General features: G+C 32.1%; 1 protein-coding gene across 3 annotated transcripts; it reads left to right on the top strand.

The window, feature by feature from the left end:
• The first annotated feature begins 30 nt into the window (after window positions 1–30).
• On the top strand, window positions 31–18,799 carry LOC127737813 (signal peptidase complex subunit 2-like). Of its 3 annotated transcripts, none has more exons than XM_052248748.1 (6): window positions 47–91; window positions 7,617–7,631; window positions 12,856–12,939; window positions 14,946–15,106; window positions 15,876–16,010; window positions 17,170–18,799. In XM_052248748.1, exons 1-6 carry the CDS (start codon window positions 59–61, stop codon window positions 17,354–17,356), a joined length of 615 nt encoding a protein of 204 aa, XP_052104708.1. In that variant the 5' UTR covers window positions 47–58; the 3' UTR covers window positions 17,357–18,799. The 3 variants fall into 3 exon arrangements, with proteins under 3 accessions (XP_052104710.1, XP_052104708.1, XP_052104709.1); XM_052248749.1 differs by lacking the exon at window positions 7,617–7,631 and adding an exon at window positions 4,608–4,622; XM_052248750.1 differs by lacking the exon at window positions 7,617–7,631 and having other exon boundaries at window positions 31–91.

Raw genomic sequence — 18,799 nt, 5'->3', positions numbered from 1 at the left:
GTACGCCATTTGGTTTTCGATTATTCTACGTGTACTTCCTGTTTCATTTCTTTGAGAGATGGCTTCGAAAAAGACCGGCTTGATGGACAAAGTAATTTTACTTAAGCTACGATGAGTACTTTAGTAATCTAAACAGCAAACAAAACATTTTCAATATCTGTTTATCAGATTGCAAGCATGCTAGAACAGTGGTATTGCGTAGAAATTTGGAAAATCACTTTCCATATGCGGAAAAATATTGCCTCTGGCTTTGCAAAGTTATGAACAAGTTGTCCAACAGCCAATAGAACTGTTGAAGTGATGATAATCCTTAAAAACTCATTTAACCTGTTAAGAAATGCAAATGTAGTTCCAGTCAGGGGCTGATCTAGGGATCAATGAAACATACCTGCCAACTTTTAAAAAAAATCCCCATGGCCATGGCCCGCATGGGTGTTTTGGTGCACCACAACAATGAGGGTAGGAATGCCCTTTACCATCAGGCGTCCCCCCTCAAACGGTAATTTTCCGCTACCGTTAGCATCAAATTGGTTAAAATTTTATCATGATTCTTCTCCATAAATTATCAGTTACTGTTATTTTTGGAAAGAATTTATAATGATTCCTCTAAATCAGTCGATTTTTTTAACGTCCTAAAGAAAGTGTACATATTATTGGCATGCACCTCAAATTACGGTTAACGTCATTTGGCAAGATTTTTTACCGTTATTTGTCATGAAGGTACCCCCATTAAGACCCTCAACAATTATACCTTATTGCTATTTGGGGATCTGCGACACTTAAACTATTGTCTTCATACAACAATCACTTTTCCTTTGTGGCGTCAGACATTCACTTGTGATGTCAAAGTTTTACAGGAACTTCTGGGATGTCCAGTAATGGCGGACAAATACAGGGGTTGCTCTGGTCCAAAAAATATTTTTTGCCAATTTGGTCTGCAAATTGTCAAAAAATTTCATAAAGACCTAAGAGCTACAGTTCTGCAGCCACACCAAGGGTTGCAAAGCAAATATTTTTTGTACAATTCATTGCAATATTTATATATTTTTTCTGATTTAAAAGCTGGATGTATGTCCTCACTGAATCATCCAATGTTGAGAAGTCTACTGAAAGGTCCTAATTTGGGACTGTTGCAACATTTTTGATAAAATGATAGGACTGTCATTCACCAGGGCTTTGGGCATAGATCCCTATTTTTCTGTGTTTCAGCTATTGTCACTAAATGTTTTATTATATAAGACAGGTTCTACCTGGTCAGTCCCTGAGAGTTATTTTTAACAGGGGGAGTTCGCATGATTGTTTTTACTGTTCAGCTTATGTCATATGAATCGTGAGGTTCCATTTAAGTTAAATTTTTACAGACCTGTAATGTATTTGATGCATTGACAAATGTGTTTTAACCTATTTTCCTGTAATTAATGAGTTTTTGCCATTACTAAGAATACCTTATATAATTAGAGCCATAAGGCCAAACCAAAAAAATATTTGGTCAAGTATTTTTCAAACATGTCAAATGAAAAAAGAGGGGCAGTGCGCGAAACATTTTTAATTTTATTGCAATGAATCTGATGGGACACAAATATTTTTTTAGTAGATGACTGTGCTGACATTAAAATTTACAATAATACATTATACTCCGCATTACTAAGATTTAAAGGTATCCTTGTTTGGCCTTTTTTCACATGTCACTTAAATTTAAGTATTAGATTAACCCTTAAGAGTGTTAGCTTGATTGGATGTATCTAGTCGATTATGTTTTTCAGGAGAAAACGCTTAAATTGGACACACATCGTCATTTAAGGCCTTTTTTAAGTCTTCCAAACGAAGTTTGGGAAGACTTATTGTTTTTGCTCAGTTATTATTATTATTATTCTTCTTCTTCTTCCGCCGCTTTTAAATTTGAACTTGTCCGCACCTGTTCTCCAAAACCGCTTGTCAGATTAACTTAGGGTTTCACAATATGTTAGACTAACATGTCTAGTGGTGCAATCAGGGTTTTGTTTGTGCAATGGGGTTTATAAAGGGGTACTTTGAGGGGCAAAAAGAAAATAGGGTTTTACTATAGAACCCTATGGGATTTTATTTTTAAAAATTTTCAAATGAGTATAAATTGAAAACCGTTTGTGATAGACACAATCTTTTTAATTGAAAATGTTCTAAATGATAAAGCCCATTTAATGAAATACAGGGTTAGTCCCCAGGGGTCATCCCCACCCCCTGCCATTTGAGAAAGTTCTAATATCTTGTAAATGGTCGAGATCCCCACCCCTAAACCATATATATTTTGGTTTGTCATGCTAAGATGGTTTGAATGATATACAGGGTTAGTCCCCAGGGGTCATCCCGACCCCCTGCCATTTGAGAAAGTTCTAATATCTTGTAAATGGTCGAGATCCCCACCCCTAAACCATATATATTCTGGTTTGTCATGATAAAGCACATCAAATGTAATACAGGGTTAGTCCCCAGGGGTCACCCTCACCCCATGCCATTTAAGAAAGTTCTAATATCTTGTAAGTGGTCAAGATCCCCACCCCTAAACCATATATATTCTGGTTTGTCATGCTAAGATGGTTTGAATGATATACAGTGTTAGTCCCCAGGGGTCATCCAGACCCCCTGCCATTTGAGAAAGTTCTAATATCTTGTAAATGGTTGAGATCCCCACCCCTAAACCATATATATTCTGGTTTGTCATGCCAAGATGATTTGAATGATATACAGGGTTAGTCCCCAGGCATCACTAATGCATATAACTTTACTGGACCAAACCAATTTTCACTGGACTTTGCCCAATGTCAGGCGACCCTGGGAATTACGAATTATGGGAGCTTCGTTTGGGAGACTTCGTAACAGCATCCTGTTACAATCATTTCTTGTTTACCTTTATATTTGATAAGCCATCATAAGGGAAAACATAAAAATTGCAGGATATTCAATTACATTTAATGACATCTTGATGTAAGTGTTTTATAAGTGTGTTGAAGTGACAACAATAACTCCATTTCCCCCTTCCCTTTTGACACTGAACATTGGACCTCAACTTTAAGAATGTCTCATCATTTCTGCTTATTGTATCAGTCATGTCAGTAGTCTGTATACAAAGTACATGTATAGTGTGTTTAGCCTCGACCTTTTGAAATTTGCAAAACAATTCCTGTAAAACTAACATCCGGAATCATGCAGGGCAAAGACATAAACTTGGTGTGGCCTAATGCCACCCTAGCAATCCTCATTTTAATCCTGAGGAGTTAAATATCAAAAGTTTGTATTTGAAAGAACAACGCTCATATGCCTGTTAGGATCTTCATTAGTTGTTGTCTTATGTATCTTAATGTCACACTGTGTTAATTGTTGATCTTGAATATGCATACTACATGTATGCTATATAAAAATAAGGAAATGTGGTATGATTGCCAATCAGACAACTATTCACCAAATTTCAAATGAAGTTGATGTAAGCAATTATAGGCAACTGTACGGCCTTCAACAATGAGAAAAACCCATACCGTATGGTCGGCTATAAAAGGCCACTACATGAAAAATATGAAACAATTCAATTAAGAAAAATTAACGGCCTAATTTATAACAAAACAATTTACGAAAAACAAATATGACAGACATGAACCAATGACAACCACTGAACTACAGGCTCCTGACTTGGGACTTAGTCTTTTTGCGGGGGACTTGGAAATACTGGGCATCCGTCCGTCTGGTCTTGTTAGCGCTCTCACTTGTACAGTTCTTGTCAGATTTTTATGAAATTATATCAGCAATGTCTTGGACTAGTTCGAAAATCAGTGCTGATCAGTTATTTTTAAAAGAGTTATGCCCCTTGGACACATTAATTTTATGGAAAATTGCATCGTTAGCACTCTCACGGGTACAATTCTTGCTAGAATTATATGAAACTTACCGGTATATCATAGGTTTATATTAGCAATGTCTTGGACGAGTTCAAAAATCAGTGCGGATCAATTCTTTTTACAAGAGTTATGCCCCTTGCAAACATTAATTATATTGAAAATTGCATCGTTATCACTCACATTTGTACAATTCTTGCCAGATTTTTATGAAACTTATATCATAGGTTTATATTAGCTATGTCTTGGACGAGTTCAAAAATCATTGCCGATCAATTATTTTTAAAAGAGTTATGTCCCTTGGAAACATTAATTTTATGGAAAATTTCATCGTTATTGCTCTCATTTGTACAATTCTTGCCAGATTTTTATGAAACTTATATCATAGGTTTATATTAGCAATGTCTTGGACAAATTTGAAAATTAGTGCGGATAAAAAAAATTAAAAGAGTTATCAGTCTTTGTTTAATTTAGTTACTACTTTTTCAGACCTGGGGCAAATTAAGTGATTGACATATTTGTATCCATGGACAACTGTCTTGTGTTGAAGACAGAATATTGACCAAGAATGTCTTTTGACTTTATGTCAATACTCATTGGGTTGCTGTCTCAGTCATCAATGCATACCCCTTATCTCATTTTATTCATATGAAAAAAAATCAACTTTAATAATAATAAAATAAAGGTTTGATAATGTGGCTTTAAAGGATTGTTATTTATACATTTGAACTTTTGTAATTGTAGAAAGAATCGGAACAGGTTAGTTTTTAGTTTCAGAGATCAATCTGTAGAGCGCCATATTGAAAAGAATGGAATTGAATTTTGTTTTAAAAAGTAGACTGTATTATTTAATACACATAAAAATGAGTTAACTATTTCAAAGCAGTATTCTCCCTGAATTATTTTCCATTTCAAAGAAATTAAATGAAATTCTATCAATTCTTAAAGGTTTTCATGCATGCTGGAAATATTTTATAATAACTATTATTTACCCTCTTAATTTAGTTTTCAATACACAACAAATATTTTAATACACTTAACTATGGACAAAGGATTGATCTCTCTTTTCTTTTTTGCATGAGGGCTATTGAACAGTTATTAGTCTACCATTGTTTATCATGTGCATGGACCATGTCGAGTCAATTCAGATTGCCTTTAATTGGACTATAGGTTATTGTGTACAGGCTAAAATTTTATTGGATTAAACAGCAAGACAACATAATTTGGTGCCTTGTGAATCAGATTTAATTTGCATAATTACATTATGTGTCTTTCACACTTGGAAACTATTCATAAAAAATAAGCTGAATGTCGTTTGTAATGTTTCCAAACCAATTGTGCTTTCATTTATTGTTAAAAATTAATAAACTGTTAATGTCCTGTTTTTTTTTTAATATAAATAAAAAAATCATGTACCATCTTCTGATTTTAAAATGTTCAAGTAGTTGATTAACTGAGATATAAATTTCTGTCATCATTTCTGGAGTAAATATATCCATTTAAAGCTGTTATCCTAATGCTAGCAAGTTAAAGGTTTGTTGGCTTGCTTGCTTTGTTTGTATTAAAGTTTGCTCAAGATTGGACATTATCAAATAATCAAATTTACCTATATACAGGTTTATCTCTGCCTACTTATATTGTTTGCAGATGTCAATCTTAATTACAATGCTTGAGCAAACATTAATACAGACAAAGCAAGCAAGCAAACCAAACTTTTAACTTGCTAGCATTTGGATAACAGCTGTAAACTTCCAAAATCCTTTTATTTTACTTCATAGAACATGCTTGTCGGGTAAAAGGGCATGGTACATTTGTACGCTGATAATATATATTTACAAAGGAAATTTTTACAAGTTTTTTTTTCTTGAAGAAACTGAAATATGTACTGTTATATAATTTTTATATTCTATTTGAAAAAAATCGTCCATGCATGGATTTATTTATCTATAATGTGCATGCGTGATTAAAGTCATAAATTGTGGAATTATCAAATTTGTTGGCACCTGCATCAAAATGTATTGTGTTAAATTGAGAATGGAAAAGGGGAATGTGTCAAAGAGACAAAAACTCTACCAAAGAGCAGAAAACAGCTCAAGGCCACCAATGGGTCTACAACACAGCGAGAAAATCCCACACCTGGAGGCGGGCTTTAGCTTGCCCCTAAACAAAAATGTATACTGGTTCAGAGAAAATAATATCCATTTTGATCACAGTTAAGCAGTTAGGTATTTATGAATTATAAACATGGTAAAGCGTGATTACACATCCACATCATAATGTTATTTGACTTTTAGAAAACATGTTCTGTCACAGTATTTCTTGAATGAAATGCTGCATACCATGAAAACATTTCCCAACATATTTTCCCAGACAATGTCAGAAGGGGTCTATGAGAAAATTATTGATATTATATATATATCAAAATGTAAAATATGTATATGAACCCTGCTTTGTGCTAAACCAACAAACTGAGCCATTCTAGTTCACTGGGTAATTATATATAAATAGTCTGGAGGAAGACATGTCATCCTACCTGGACACATAATAATGATTCTAGGCCAACCAATCTTTGGTCTTACTCCTACAAAAATATAAATGCTACATGCTTAGTATGGAAGCACTAAATACCAATTTTTTAGTCTTTGGTTTTACCTGGCTGAGGAAAAAACCAACTACTTCCCACAGTACATGTGAGCACTAGACCACAGAGGCTTTATAAGTGCAGAATAACATTTTTGATTCACATTTACATGTTTTAAACCATAATGTTTGATTGGTTATAAAAATAAAAAAGTGAAGCCTGCAGCCAACTCTTGAAAATTACATATGGCATGCATTATATGAGGAATGGTGTATTAGCAATGATTAGTTCTGATGCTTGAAAATTATTTATGTAAATATTTACTCTAACGCCTAAAGATTGTTTTTTTTTTATAGATGACTTCCTTTTAACATGTATAATATATTAATTGATAAGAGAAAGTATTTTGTTGTTAATTTGGGTTCTTATTTGTGTCAGGTACACTTTTCTTGAATTTCTTGAAGAGATTATTTATATACTTTGTTTCCTATTATATATGAAGCCAGTTAATTTTGAAAAAAGAAAATAATTTAGATCAAAACCTAGGGAATCTGAATGTTTCCTGTCATCAAATCATCTACTTCATCGACCAGAAGTAAACATACCTTTACACATGTATACTTAATTTATGACTACAAAATTGCAATTTAGTGTTATGTAATGTTGACTTTTGTAATAATATGTAGTATATATCATCACTTGTACTAACATGGATTGATACACCATATATTTATATCCTTTGTTTTCATTTATGGCAGTTATCTTCCCCTACTGACTTTATGCATTGAATGATTGGAATCGAGATAACATACCAACTGCAAGCATGGAAACAACATACCAACCTCTTCTTTTTGTTACAAATGTCAAGCATAGATTTTCATTCCTCTGACAGTAAATTATTTTTTTTTTGTTTAGGTTTTATTAAGTCCATTTAGGATGAAATAGTTTTTTGGCAGATCTCAACCCTTCAAATTCACATCCTGATCATTGAAATAACAAAATGTTTTTTTTTTAAAGTAAAAAGTAAATGTTCATGTGCCTGTTCTTAGTCCTGATCTTTGTTAGTTGTTGTCTTATATCAATACAGACAAAGCAGTTAACTATATAGTAAAGGCTTGATATTATGGCTTTGTAGGATTGTTATTTATACATTTGAACTTTTGTAATTGTAGACAGAATCAGAACAGGTTAGTTTTTAGATTCAGAGATCAATCTGTAGAGCACCATATAAATAAAAATCGAAAAGAAATTTGTTAAATATAGCAAGTTGACTTTTAAACCTAAAAATGTCAACTGTTTGCTATCACAGGTACAAGACATGATGTTTTTAATCTCACTCACAAACATTCCAAATTATTCAAGTGTCAAAATTTTTGATAATATTCTATCAATTTTTTATATATTTAAGGTTTTCATGCATGCTGGAAATATTTCGTACAATATATTATTTACACTCTAATATTTTATTTCAGAAAATTAAGGGGCAAAATTTGTAAATTGAGTTTTCCAACCCAACTAAGGTGTAAATAAACATACATTTTGACCAGAGAGTACAAACAAGTGCTGAAAGTCATTAACTACAGATGGCCATTTTAATACATTATGACTATGGACCAATGCTTGATTGATCTCTGTTAAACTTTTTTGCATGATGGTTTAGTGAACAGGGTTAGGTGTACCAATGTTTATCATGTGCATGGACCATGTAATGTCAATTTAGAACAGGGATACATAAATTAGACAATAGGTGATTTTATACAAGCTAAATTTTATAGGATTTTTAAAACAACAAGACAACATAATTTGGTGCCTTGTAAATCAGTCAAAAATATGTCCTAGACATGACCAAAGCCTAGCCATCATTTGATTCCTTAAGGGACAATATTTAACCAATTTAAGCATTCTGTCTATTACATTCTGCAAATAAAAGAAAGATAGAAACTTTAATAAAGAAAAAAAAACAGTATTCAGCAATACAAGATCTACAGAAAAAATGTCAATATCACTGCAACCATCAATTGACTACTTTTAAGAGTTATTGTCATTTATTTAAATTTTTTTGTCAACCTTAGTATATTACCTAATATTTTGAAAACTATGAACATAAAAAAAAGGTCTACAAAAATATTTATTTAATATTTTTTGTCAACCTTAGTATATTACCTAATATTTTGAAAACTATGAACATAAAAAAAGGTCTACAAAAATATGTATATGACTTAAGCCATCAATTGCTTCTTATAGGAGTTTAATACAAGATCCTTTTAAGCTCACCTTTCCAAAGGAAATGTGAGCTTTTGCCATCACTTGGCATCCATCGCTGTCCTCCCGTTGTAAACTATTTCAAACATCTTCTCCTCTGAAACTACGGAACCAATTCCAACCAAACTTAAGCTGAATGATCCTTAGGGTATCTAGAATAAATTTTGTGTTTTATTTTCTGTTTCGTCAAAAAACATGGTCGCCATGGCTAAAAATAGAACAGTTTTTGGCTTTATATATCTTAAAAACTAAAGCATTTAGAGCAAATCTGACAATGGGGTAAAAATGTTCATTAGGTCAAGTTCTATCAGCCCTGAAATTTTCAGATGAATCTAACAACCCATTGTTGGGTTGCTGCCACTAAATTGGTAATTTTAAGGACATTTTGCAGTTTTTGGTTATTATCTTGAATATTATTATAAATAAAGATAAACTGTAAACTGCAAAAATGTTCAGCAAAGTAAGATCTACAAATAAGTTTATATGACCAAAATTATCAATTGACCCTTTAAGGAGTTATTGCCCTTTAAGGACAATTTTACTAAATTTGTTTATCATGTTTTCTAACTTTAAAAAATCTTCTCCTCTGAAACTACTGAACCAAATTAAACCAATGATTCTTAGGTTATCTAGAATAAAGTTTGTGTTTTATTTTCTGTTTCGTCAAAAACATGGCTGTCATGGCTACAAATAAATCCTTTAAAGACAATTTTTCACAATTTGTTCATCTAGTTTGCTTACTTTAAAAAATCTTCTCCTTTGAAACTGCTGAATCAATTTCAGCCAAATTTGGGCTGAATGAGTTTCAGAGTATCTAGTATAAATTTTGTATTTTATTTCCTTGTACGTCAAGAAACATAGCCACTATGGCTAAAATGGAACATAGGGGTGTTTTTTTTTGCTTTTGAAGATAATATGAGATACTAAGAACATTTAAATGGCATTTTGAAGCCACTGATTAATATATATTGAAAGCAAAAATAATTATTGATGAAAGATTTAAGCAAAAAATTACAGGTGAGCGATTCACATAAATTTTCCTTAATTAGGGCCTTGCCGATTAATCGACAAGGGAAATACCAGGTAGTAATCAGCTTGTCGATCTATCTGTGCCTCTGTCCGTCACAATTTGTTTCCACTCTCTAGCAAGTTGGGTAAAAATCTTGGCATGATTATAAACCACTACTAGAATGTTTGTGGTGTATAAGGAAGTAAACTGTACATCATGGTCAAAAACTTAAACTTAGTCACCCCTACAAAAATGATTTCAGTTCTCTAATTTAAAAGATCTTGGGAGTTAAAGGATGAAAAAGTTGTGCATCAGAAAATTTCTGATTTCAATTGGTATAAGCTAGGTTTAAATTGAATAACCTTGATTTTTTTTTTAAATTTGCATCACAAGTTCCATAATTACTCAAGCAGGGTCCATCTGTGATGGCTCTAAGGACCATCATTTAGTTTGTTTTTACCAGTATTTAAGTTTAGGAATCATATTAAAATCTATCAACCAACAGGGAAATCAAAGAGTCAGAAAGTCCGCATCTTCTGTTTGTCCATCGAAATTTGTCAAACCAATCCTTATTTTAGTTGTTGATAATGATATTTATAACCTTTTACTGACCTATGGCATGGTGATGGTTTATTTGTTCTGATGCTTCAAATTATTCTATGTAGATTTGTATATAACTTTCTTATTAGGTAAATATGTGTCATTGATCTATAGAGACTATATTTTTAGTTGTTAATTTGGGATTTTTTTGTCGAGCCTTTGACTTTAGTCGAAAAAGCGAGACATAGCTATCCTACGGCGTCCACAAATATTCACTCTGTGGTTAAAGTTTTTGAAATTTTAATAACTTTCTTAAACTATCCTGGATTTCTACCAAACTTGGATAGAAGCTTTTTTATGATCATTAGATAGTATCCAGAAGTAAATTTTGTTAAAATAAAATTCCTGTTTTTCCATATTTTACTTGTAAATGGACTTAGTTTTTCTGCCGGGAAACATTACATTCACTCTGTGGTTAAAGTTTTTAAAATTTTGATAACTTTCTTAAACTATCCTGGATTTGTACCAAACTTGGACAGAAGCTTGTTTATGATCATAAGATTGTATCCAGAAGTAAATTTGTTAAAAAAAAAAAATTACATTTTTTCCGTATTTTACTTATAAATGGACTTAGTTTTTCCGCCAGGAAACAATACATTCACTCTGTGGTTAAAGTTTTTGAAATTTTAATAACTTTCTTAAACTATCCTGGATTTGTACCAAACTTGGCAGAAGCTTGTTTATGATCAAAAGCTAGTATCTAGAAGGAAATTTTGTTAAAATTTTGTACCTGTTTATCTGTATTTTACTTATAAATGGACTTAACAGTTAACATTAAATACAGTCTGCAGTTACAGCCGATTTCATTGAGTGTGTAGGCAAAGGTAATATCTTTGGTTAGCTTGCTTGCTAGCTGAACCATGAAGTCATTATTAGGTTAGGTAAACTACCCTCCTATAAGAGTAGACTAGTCCGACAGATAACCAATCTATCTGTCTTGTTGGACTAGGCTATTTCCAAAGGAGGGTAGTATACCTAACCTAATAATGACTTCACGGTTCAGCTAACAAGCAAGCTAACCAAAGATATTTACCTTTGCCTACACACACAATGAAATCAGCTGTAAAGTTTTTAAAACATTTATTAGATTCATAAACTATCCTGGATTTATACCAAACTTTGACAGAAGCTTCATACAATCAAAAGATAGTATCTAAAGGAATATTTTTATTGATTTTTTTCCTCATTTTTGTTGAGCCTGCGATTAACAGCAAAAGTAGGCGAGACACTGGGTTCCGCGGAACCCTTACAAATTTTTGTGTGTCATGTTCACCTTTCTTGAAAATCTTGAAGAGACCACAGACTTTGTTTCTATAATGTAAACAGTAGATGCTTTGGTACAAAAATGCAGAACTAATTGAGATTTGTCACTATTAGCCTAGCTATAAGAAACTGGACATTTTCTGTCTTGAAGTCATCCCCCTAAGCACCTTTGTATTTAAGAATAACCAAAGAACATTCAAAAATGGCCATATGGAATTTAGAATCAAAACAATTTTGCAAATGCAGGCATGGAATCAAAAGACAGACATATTCTTTACCATGTCAACTGCAAACATTGAATAGAGAGTCAAACTTGTTCTTTGTAGTAATTTTAATCATGCAATCAAGAGACAAACAACCACTTCCTTTAACAACTGCAAGCATGACATAGTTAGAAAAGCCTCTTCTTTCCACTAACAACTGTAATGATAGAAATGTGTGATAGAAACCTTCCTTGCCCTGCAAACTGCATGTAAGGAATCAAGAAACAGGCAACTTCTTTGCCCAACCAACTGCAACATGAAAATAAAAGACAGACATCTTTCTTCCCCTACCCACCTCAATATAAAAATAAGGAGATGTGGTATAATTGCCAATGAGACAACTATCCACCAGAGTTCAAATGAAGTAGATGTAAGCAATTATAGGCCACCGTACGACCTTCAACAATGAGGAAAACTCTTACCATATTGTTGGCCATAAAAGGCCTTGACATGAAACTGTGAAACAATTCAAACTAGAATTCTAATTGCCTAATTTTTAATAAAACAATTTACAAAAATCAAATATGATAGACATGAACCAACGGCACCCACTGATACAGGCTCCTGACTTGTGACAGGCACATACATAATGTGGCATGGTTAAACATGTTTGTGAGCGCTCGACCCTCCCCTAACCTGGGACAGTGGTTTAACACCACAACATAAGAACAAACAGTAAAAATCAGTTGCAATTGGCAGAATTCAAAAGATCGGTATGAGGCACAAAAACAAAAGACACAAAGCACTGATATAAAGAGTGCTCACAGTTACTGAAAGCTAGTTCAAAGCCAATTACTACTAATTGATAAATCATGTTCTCCAAGATTAAAGTGGAATCAAGCATGTAATCCAGAGACAAACAACCATTACCTTTCCTTGCCAACTGCAAGTATGCAATTTTGAGACAAACCTCATCTTTGCTAACAAACAACATACCTTAAATTAAAAAAAAAACGACTCATCTTAAGTATTATATAAGAAGCTTGTATTCATCATATGTTTATATATTTTCAGTGGAAAGCAGATGATAAGCCTGTGAAAATAGATAAATGGGACTGTTCTGCTTTGAAAAATGCATTGGATGATGCAGCTAAAAAGGTAGGATTTAATATAAACCTCACTACATAAAAACATTTAAAATATGTTAAAAATGACAACATTACTCTAGTTTCAAATAAAATTTTATCCTTTTTAGCTCACCTGGCCCAAAGGGAGAAACTTTAGATTGCAAAAATGATCAGCAAAACAAGTCTAAAAATAAGTCTTACATGGTTGAAATCGTCAGTCGACTCCTTATTAGATTTATTGCCCTTTGATGACGATTTTTACCAATTTTTTGCCTTTTTGCCTTATATCTTAAAAACTATAATAGATAAATAGACACTTTAAATCACAAAAATGATCAGCAAGGCAAGATCTACTAACAAGTCAAATTTTGCTGATATGGTTAGTAAATTGTCACTCTTTACAGTAGTGATTGCCCTTAAATGAGGATTTTTTTTTACCCTCTTTTGTGTTTTGAGCAAAAACTAAAAAAGATAGAGAGAAACTAAACAGACTAAATGATCAGCATAACAAGATCAACAAAACAGAGATTTTTGTCATGAATTCTTTTCTCATCTACAATGTTGGAGATTGCCCTTTGTTGATTATGCACATAGACCAAGGTGATCGACAGAGGCTCTTTAGAGCCTCTAGTTGTCTATTATCTTGAAAAGTATAATAGACGGAAGGGAAACTTTAAATTACAAAAATGATCAGCAAGACAAGTTATACAAAAAATTCCAATGGTCGAAATCATCAGTCAACTCCCTATAGAGTTATTGCCCTTTCATGACGATTTTTACCAATTTTTTGTGTTTTTGCCTTTATCTTAAAAATTATAATAGAAAGATAGAAACTTAAATAAGCAAAAATGATCTACAATTAAGACAATATGGAGGAAATCGTCTGACAACTCCTTATTGGAGTTATTGCCCTTAAATGACAAATTTTACCTCTTTTTTTGTTGTCATTTTTGCCTATTATCTTGAAACTATAATAGATAGAGAGAAACTTTAAATTGCAAAAATTATCAGCAAGACAAGTTCTACAAATAAGTCTCACATGGTCGAAATCGTCAGTAGACTCTTATAAGAGTTGTTGCTCTTTGATGACGATTTTTACCAATTTTATGCCTTTTTGCCTTATACCTTAAAATTTTAATAGATAGAAACTTAAATAAGCAAAAAAGGTGTGCAGACTTACTAAAATCAACTGTTAAACTGAATATAAGTTTTGAATACTGGGGATTATTGTAAGTGGGATACACATTTTTCATTGATTTTGGGGCTAAAGAATTTTCCTATGAACTTGTATTAGATTTGTCACACGAAATCAAGTATCCACTAAAATGGAATTTCTCTTCAAGCAATGAAATAAATGAAACTTTAGTATGTATAAATCATTGTAATTCAAGTAAGGCAAAAACAATTACATTTTTATCAAAATTGGATATTTTAAATCTTATAAGTTTTGGTGTTTTTTTTTTTGTGAAAAAATTGGATGAAGTATAACATGACAGTTTTTCAGGGGGCATTTTAAACTTAGGTTTGATAGATATGGTATGACCTATTTTAGCTTATGATCATGAATGGGCAAACACACCTTACTTTGACACGCCCAACAATGACTGAATTTTATTCTATTTCTTAGAAATTGGACAATAAAAAGTACATCATTAAGCAACATTTCTGAACAAATTTTGGCTTACAAATGTATTAATCATCTCAAGAGATAATAAACTCTTACCTCAACATTATTTATTGAATTTCTTTGACCTGTGTTAGTTTGATGGTGGTGTACAGGTACAAAATATCTTAAATTCCATATTATTAAAAAAAACTAGTTCAACAGCTATAGTATGAATAGTAATATACTCATAATACTTTTTTTAACAATGATGAAAATATCATGGTATTTGCATGCTTTTACATGCCTTTTATACAGTTTGCAAGTAACCATTTCTTGGTATATTTAACATTTTTTTGTAAGACCGTTTCTTGGTAATCATTTGAAAAAAACAGGAACTTGTTAGCTTAAATGTTTTTTGTTAATATTTGCAGGTGATGACAGAGAATTTTGGTTTTAAAGAAGAACACAGATTGATGGACCTGCGTTTACTGATTTGTACTGTAGCTGTAGGATTTTCTCTCTTTGCCCTTGTATGGGACTACATCAGGCCATTTCCAGAATCTCGACCAATTCTCATTATTTGCGTTCTATCGTATCCTTATATTTAAATAGCTTTTATATACCTCCACTCTAAGGGAAATGGTATACTGTTTTATATCTGTCCATCATAGCTTCTTGATATATATGGTACCAAGCCAAATCTGTTAATGTAATACCTTCAGGCTTGTCACAAGTTTCCAGTTCCTTCTATGTTCTAATTCCTGTTTGTCATATCTTACAAATGTCATGCACACGTATGAAATTTTTGTCAGGTTTAGTCAAAAGCATTGAGTGGGAGCATAAGTAGTGAGCAATAGCTCACAATAGATTTTGTTCATAGTAGTCTTCACTATCAGGATGATTTTGTTAAACTTCGGTGTAATTAGGGGATGAAGGGTTGCAGCAGTCCATTCCATTATTCAAAATTGGCTATTTCAAAATTTTCACGCCTATTTTAGCTTTTAGGTCCTCCGTAACCCCTCTTATCGGCATTGCGTCACATATTGATTATATACCTTTTGTTTCTCTGTCTCATGGTTCACTGACTGAGAAAATTTGCATAGTTTGCAATAAAATTTCGACCCTGTAAGAATTTATATCAGGTTTATTATCCCTATGTCCATGATGTCCTTCAATGTAAAATTTTACATGGGATAACATCTGAGCAATTCAGGCTCCTTTGTTCCTCTAGTGCTATTTTTCTTAAAGTACTGGGTTATTTGTTTGCTTTCACCCATTTAAGTGAAATATGTCAATGTAAGGATTGATTGAAGTAGCTGTTTATCTTAACACCAAAATAAATGACTTTAACTCTTAACCAGATATTTCATGCTCATGGGAGTTTTGACATTATATACCACATATATGGAACAGAATATTTTCTTGGTAGCATCAGATAAAGACAAAGCAGGATTAGAACCAGATGATAAATGGGAGTTAGCCTCAACCCTCAAAAAGTAAGAACTGGCCTTAAAGTCAAAGTTTTCCAGTACGATTTTCGTACTCAAGACTCAGAAATCAACTAAAGTTTAAAATAATCTCACTAGTATATTTTTATACAACCGCAAAAAATTTGGGGGTCGTAAAACCATCGTATATTGCTATCACCTTGTCGTCGTCGTCCGAAGACATTTGGTTTCCGGACAATAACTTTAGTTAAATTGTATGGATTTCTATGAAATTTAATCAAAAGGTTCAATACCACAAAAGGAAGATTGGGATTGTTTTTGGGGGTGATGGTCCAAACCATTAAGGAATAAGGGGCCAAAAAGGGGCCCAAAACAAGCATTTTTCTAGTTTCAGGACAATAACTTGTGTATAAGTATTTTGATTGATCAGAAATTATACTACAAGGTTCAATACCACATGTAGAAGGTTTGGATTCATTTCGGGGGTAATTGCCCAAACCGTTCAGAAATTAGGGGCCAAAGAGGGTCTAAAACAAGCATTTTTCTAGTTTTCAGACAATAACTTGTGTTTAAGTGTATGGAAGTCTCTTAAATTGTACCACATTTTACAAAAAGAAAATTTCTTCAAAAATATATTTTTTTTAGGAAAGGGGGGTGTAAAAAAAAAATTTTGGGGGGATTGTCAATTTTTTTTCCTCAAGATTTAAGAAATTGGGGGTCACAATTTATTTTGCTAATTCTTTGTATATAGTCTGAAAACAGATTTACTAAGTATTGAGCAACAGCACAGTGTATTGCACAACAGCAAGAAATCTTCATTTGAATATAAATTCATATCATATAACCTATTTCAAGTTCTTTGACTACCTTTATTGTGTGTCAGAAACCTAAAATGTGTCAAATATTTAATTACAATCCAAATTCAGACCTGTATCAAGCTTGAATATTGTGTCCATTTTTGCCCCAACTGTTCAGGGTTGGACCTCTGCAGTCGTATCCAGCTGCGATTGGCGAAGCAGTTTATTTTAACGTAAATTGGTTTAGAATAATTTTGGTCACTATTCTATAGGTATTTGTGAGCTTCAAGCAATAAAAAAAATATTGTAAATTTCATTGAAAATGTCAGTTTAGAATGTAGCATACAAGAATATTCTATATAAAACAAAAAGAATTTGTTATTATATTATTCTGCAATTGTATTTTAAAGGTACACTCACCTGTATAAACTGAAAATGACCTTTACCAATGGAAAAACAGGTCTAAGCAGATCAGAAGAAATAGAGAGGCCAGTCAACAACTATTTTGATGAAGATGGCACTTTATTATTTAAACTATTTGAACCTGAAGTTAGAACTCTACAGGGCAGAATAGCTGCTGCATCCAAAAAGGAATGACTCATTTTGTTATAAATTTTCATTAATTGTTGGTGTCTCAAGTGCTATATGAAAAAATAAAGTTTTAAATTATGATGTTCAGAAGTTGGAATAATGTTATGAAGAAAATCAGCTTTGACTAGTCATATCGGAAGAAAATAATATATAAATCATTTCATGTTATGTAAGAAAATGTAAATTTATATTTTGAGAATAAGATGTTGCCATGATTAATTATATCTGTTTTTCAGTGTTAAAAAGAGAAGATTTCAAGCAGCTTAATTTATAGCTTCTGTGATTATCCTAACACAATGAATCAATGTTTCCTGTACTAACAGTTATTATTATTTGAAACCAGTTTATAACCAATTCAAACTGTAATTCTGTAAATGGCAATGAAAAAAACAATGTATCCTGTAAATGAATTTAGTGCAAAAGTTATTCCTGACAAAATCACAGATAATGTCAAATAAGTCTACAATTGTAGTACATTTTTTTCTTTTTTTTTTCTTCAAGATTATGTAAAATAAACATTTTAAGCATGTGCATTTGTAAAAAAAGGTCAATTTATAAATAGAACCATTGATACAGCCCATTAAATATCAATGCCATTATTGGTTTTAAATAAACATTGGAAACAAATAATTCTATATGCTGTACAAATTTATGAATCAAATTCATTCATTAATATGGAGGTGCACAACATTCTTGAAACATGTAAAAATAAAACTCCCTAATTTATAATGGTTTTAAAATGATATTTCCAACAGGTGCTTTATACTAGTGTTGAATTTTGTCTACACAATCTAGACTCATTAGTGTCAATGTTTTGTTGTAAGGGAGCTACCATTTGATTTTTATGGGGGGGCTAGGATGAAATTTGGAAAAAAGGCGGGACAGGAGTTTTGAGTAAAAAAAAGGCAGGATGACAATTTATGTAAAAAAAGTCAGGATAAACTAAAAAAAAAAAGGCTGGACCGAATAGAGTGAAAAATAAAAAGGCATGACAGAGATTACAACTACAAAAAAAATGCAGGACAAAATTTTTCATCCTAGCCCACCCATAAAAATTAAATGGTAGCTCCCTAATGAATTCCTATTCTTACAAGAACACTTTTTTGCTTAAATTAGTTTGCTTTTTGTATGACAAAATTTTTCACCTTTTTCTCTACCAATTCTAATCTATATGATAATTTGAATTTATTGCTGCTCTATAATCAATAATAATTTTACAATAAATTGCTGACTAATAGCATTGGTTTGTTTAAGGAAGAGTGTGATGGATAGAAATCTTATGAAACAAATGACTCTATTCTGTGCCTTCTTATGTTGTATGTGAAAATTCTAATTCTATGATTTAAGTTTTGTTAGGAGGTGCTGTTTTTAGTAAGATCATTTTGTACCTTTGTTGTAAACATTTTGTAAAACTTCTTGGTTAAGGAATAAATGTATATAAAAATGTTA

The sequence above is a fragment of the Mytilus californianus genome, unplaced genomic scaffold, assembly GCF_021869535.1.
Source record: "Mytilus californianus isolate M0D057914Y unplaced genomic scaffold, xbMytCali1.0.p SCAF_4, whole genome shotgun sequence".
Taxonomy (NCBI): domain Eukaryota; kingdom Metazoa; phylum Mollusca; class Bivalvia; order Mytilida; family Mytilidae; genus Mytilus; species Mytilus californianus.
Note: the sequence above shows the minus strand (reverse complement) of the source record. Positions and strands in the feature narration are given on the sequence as shown.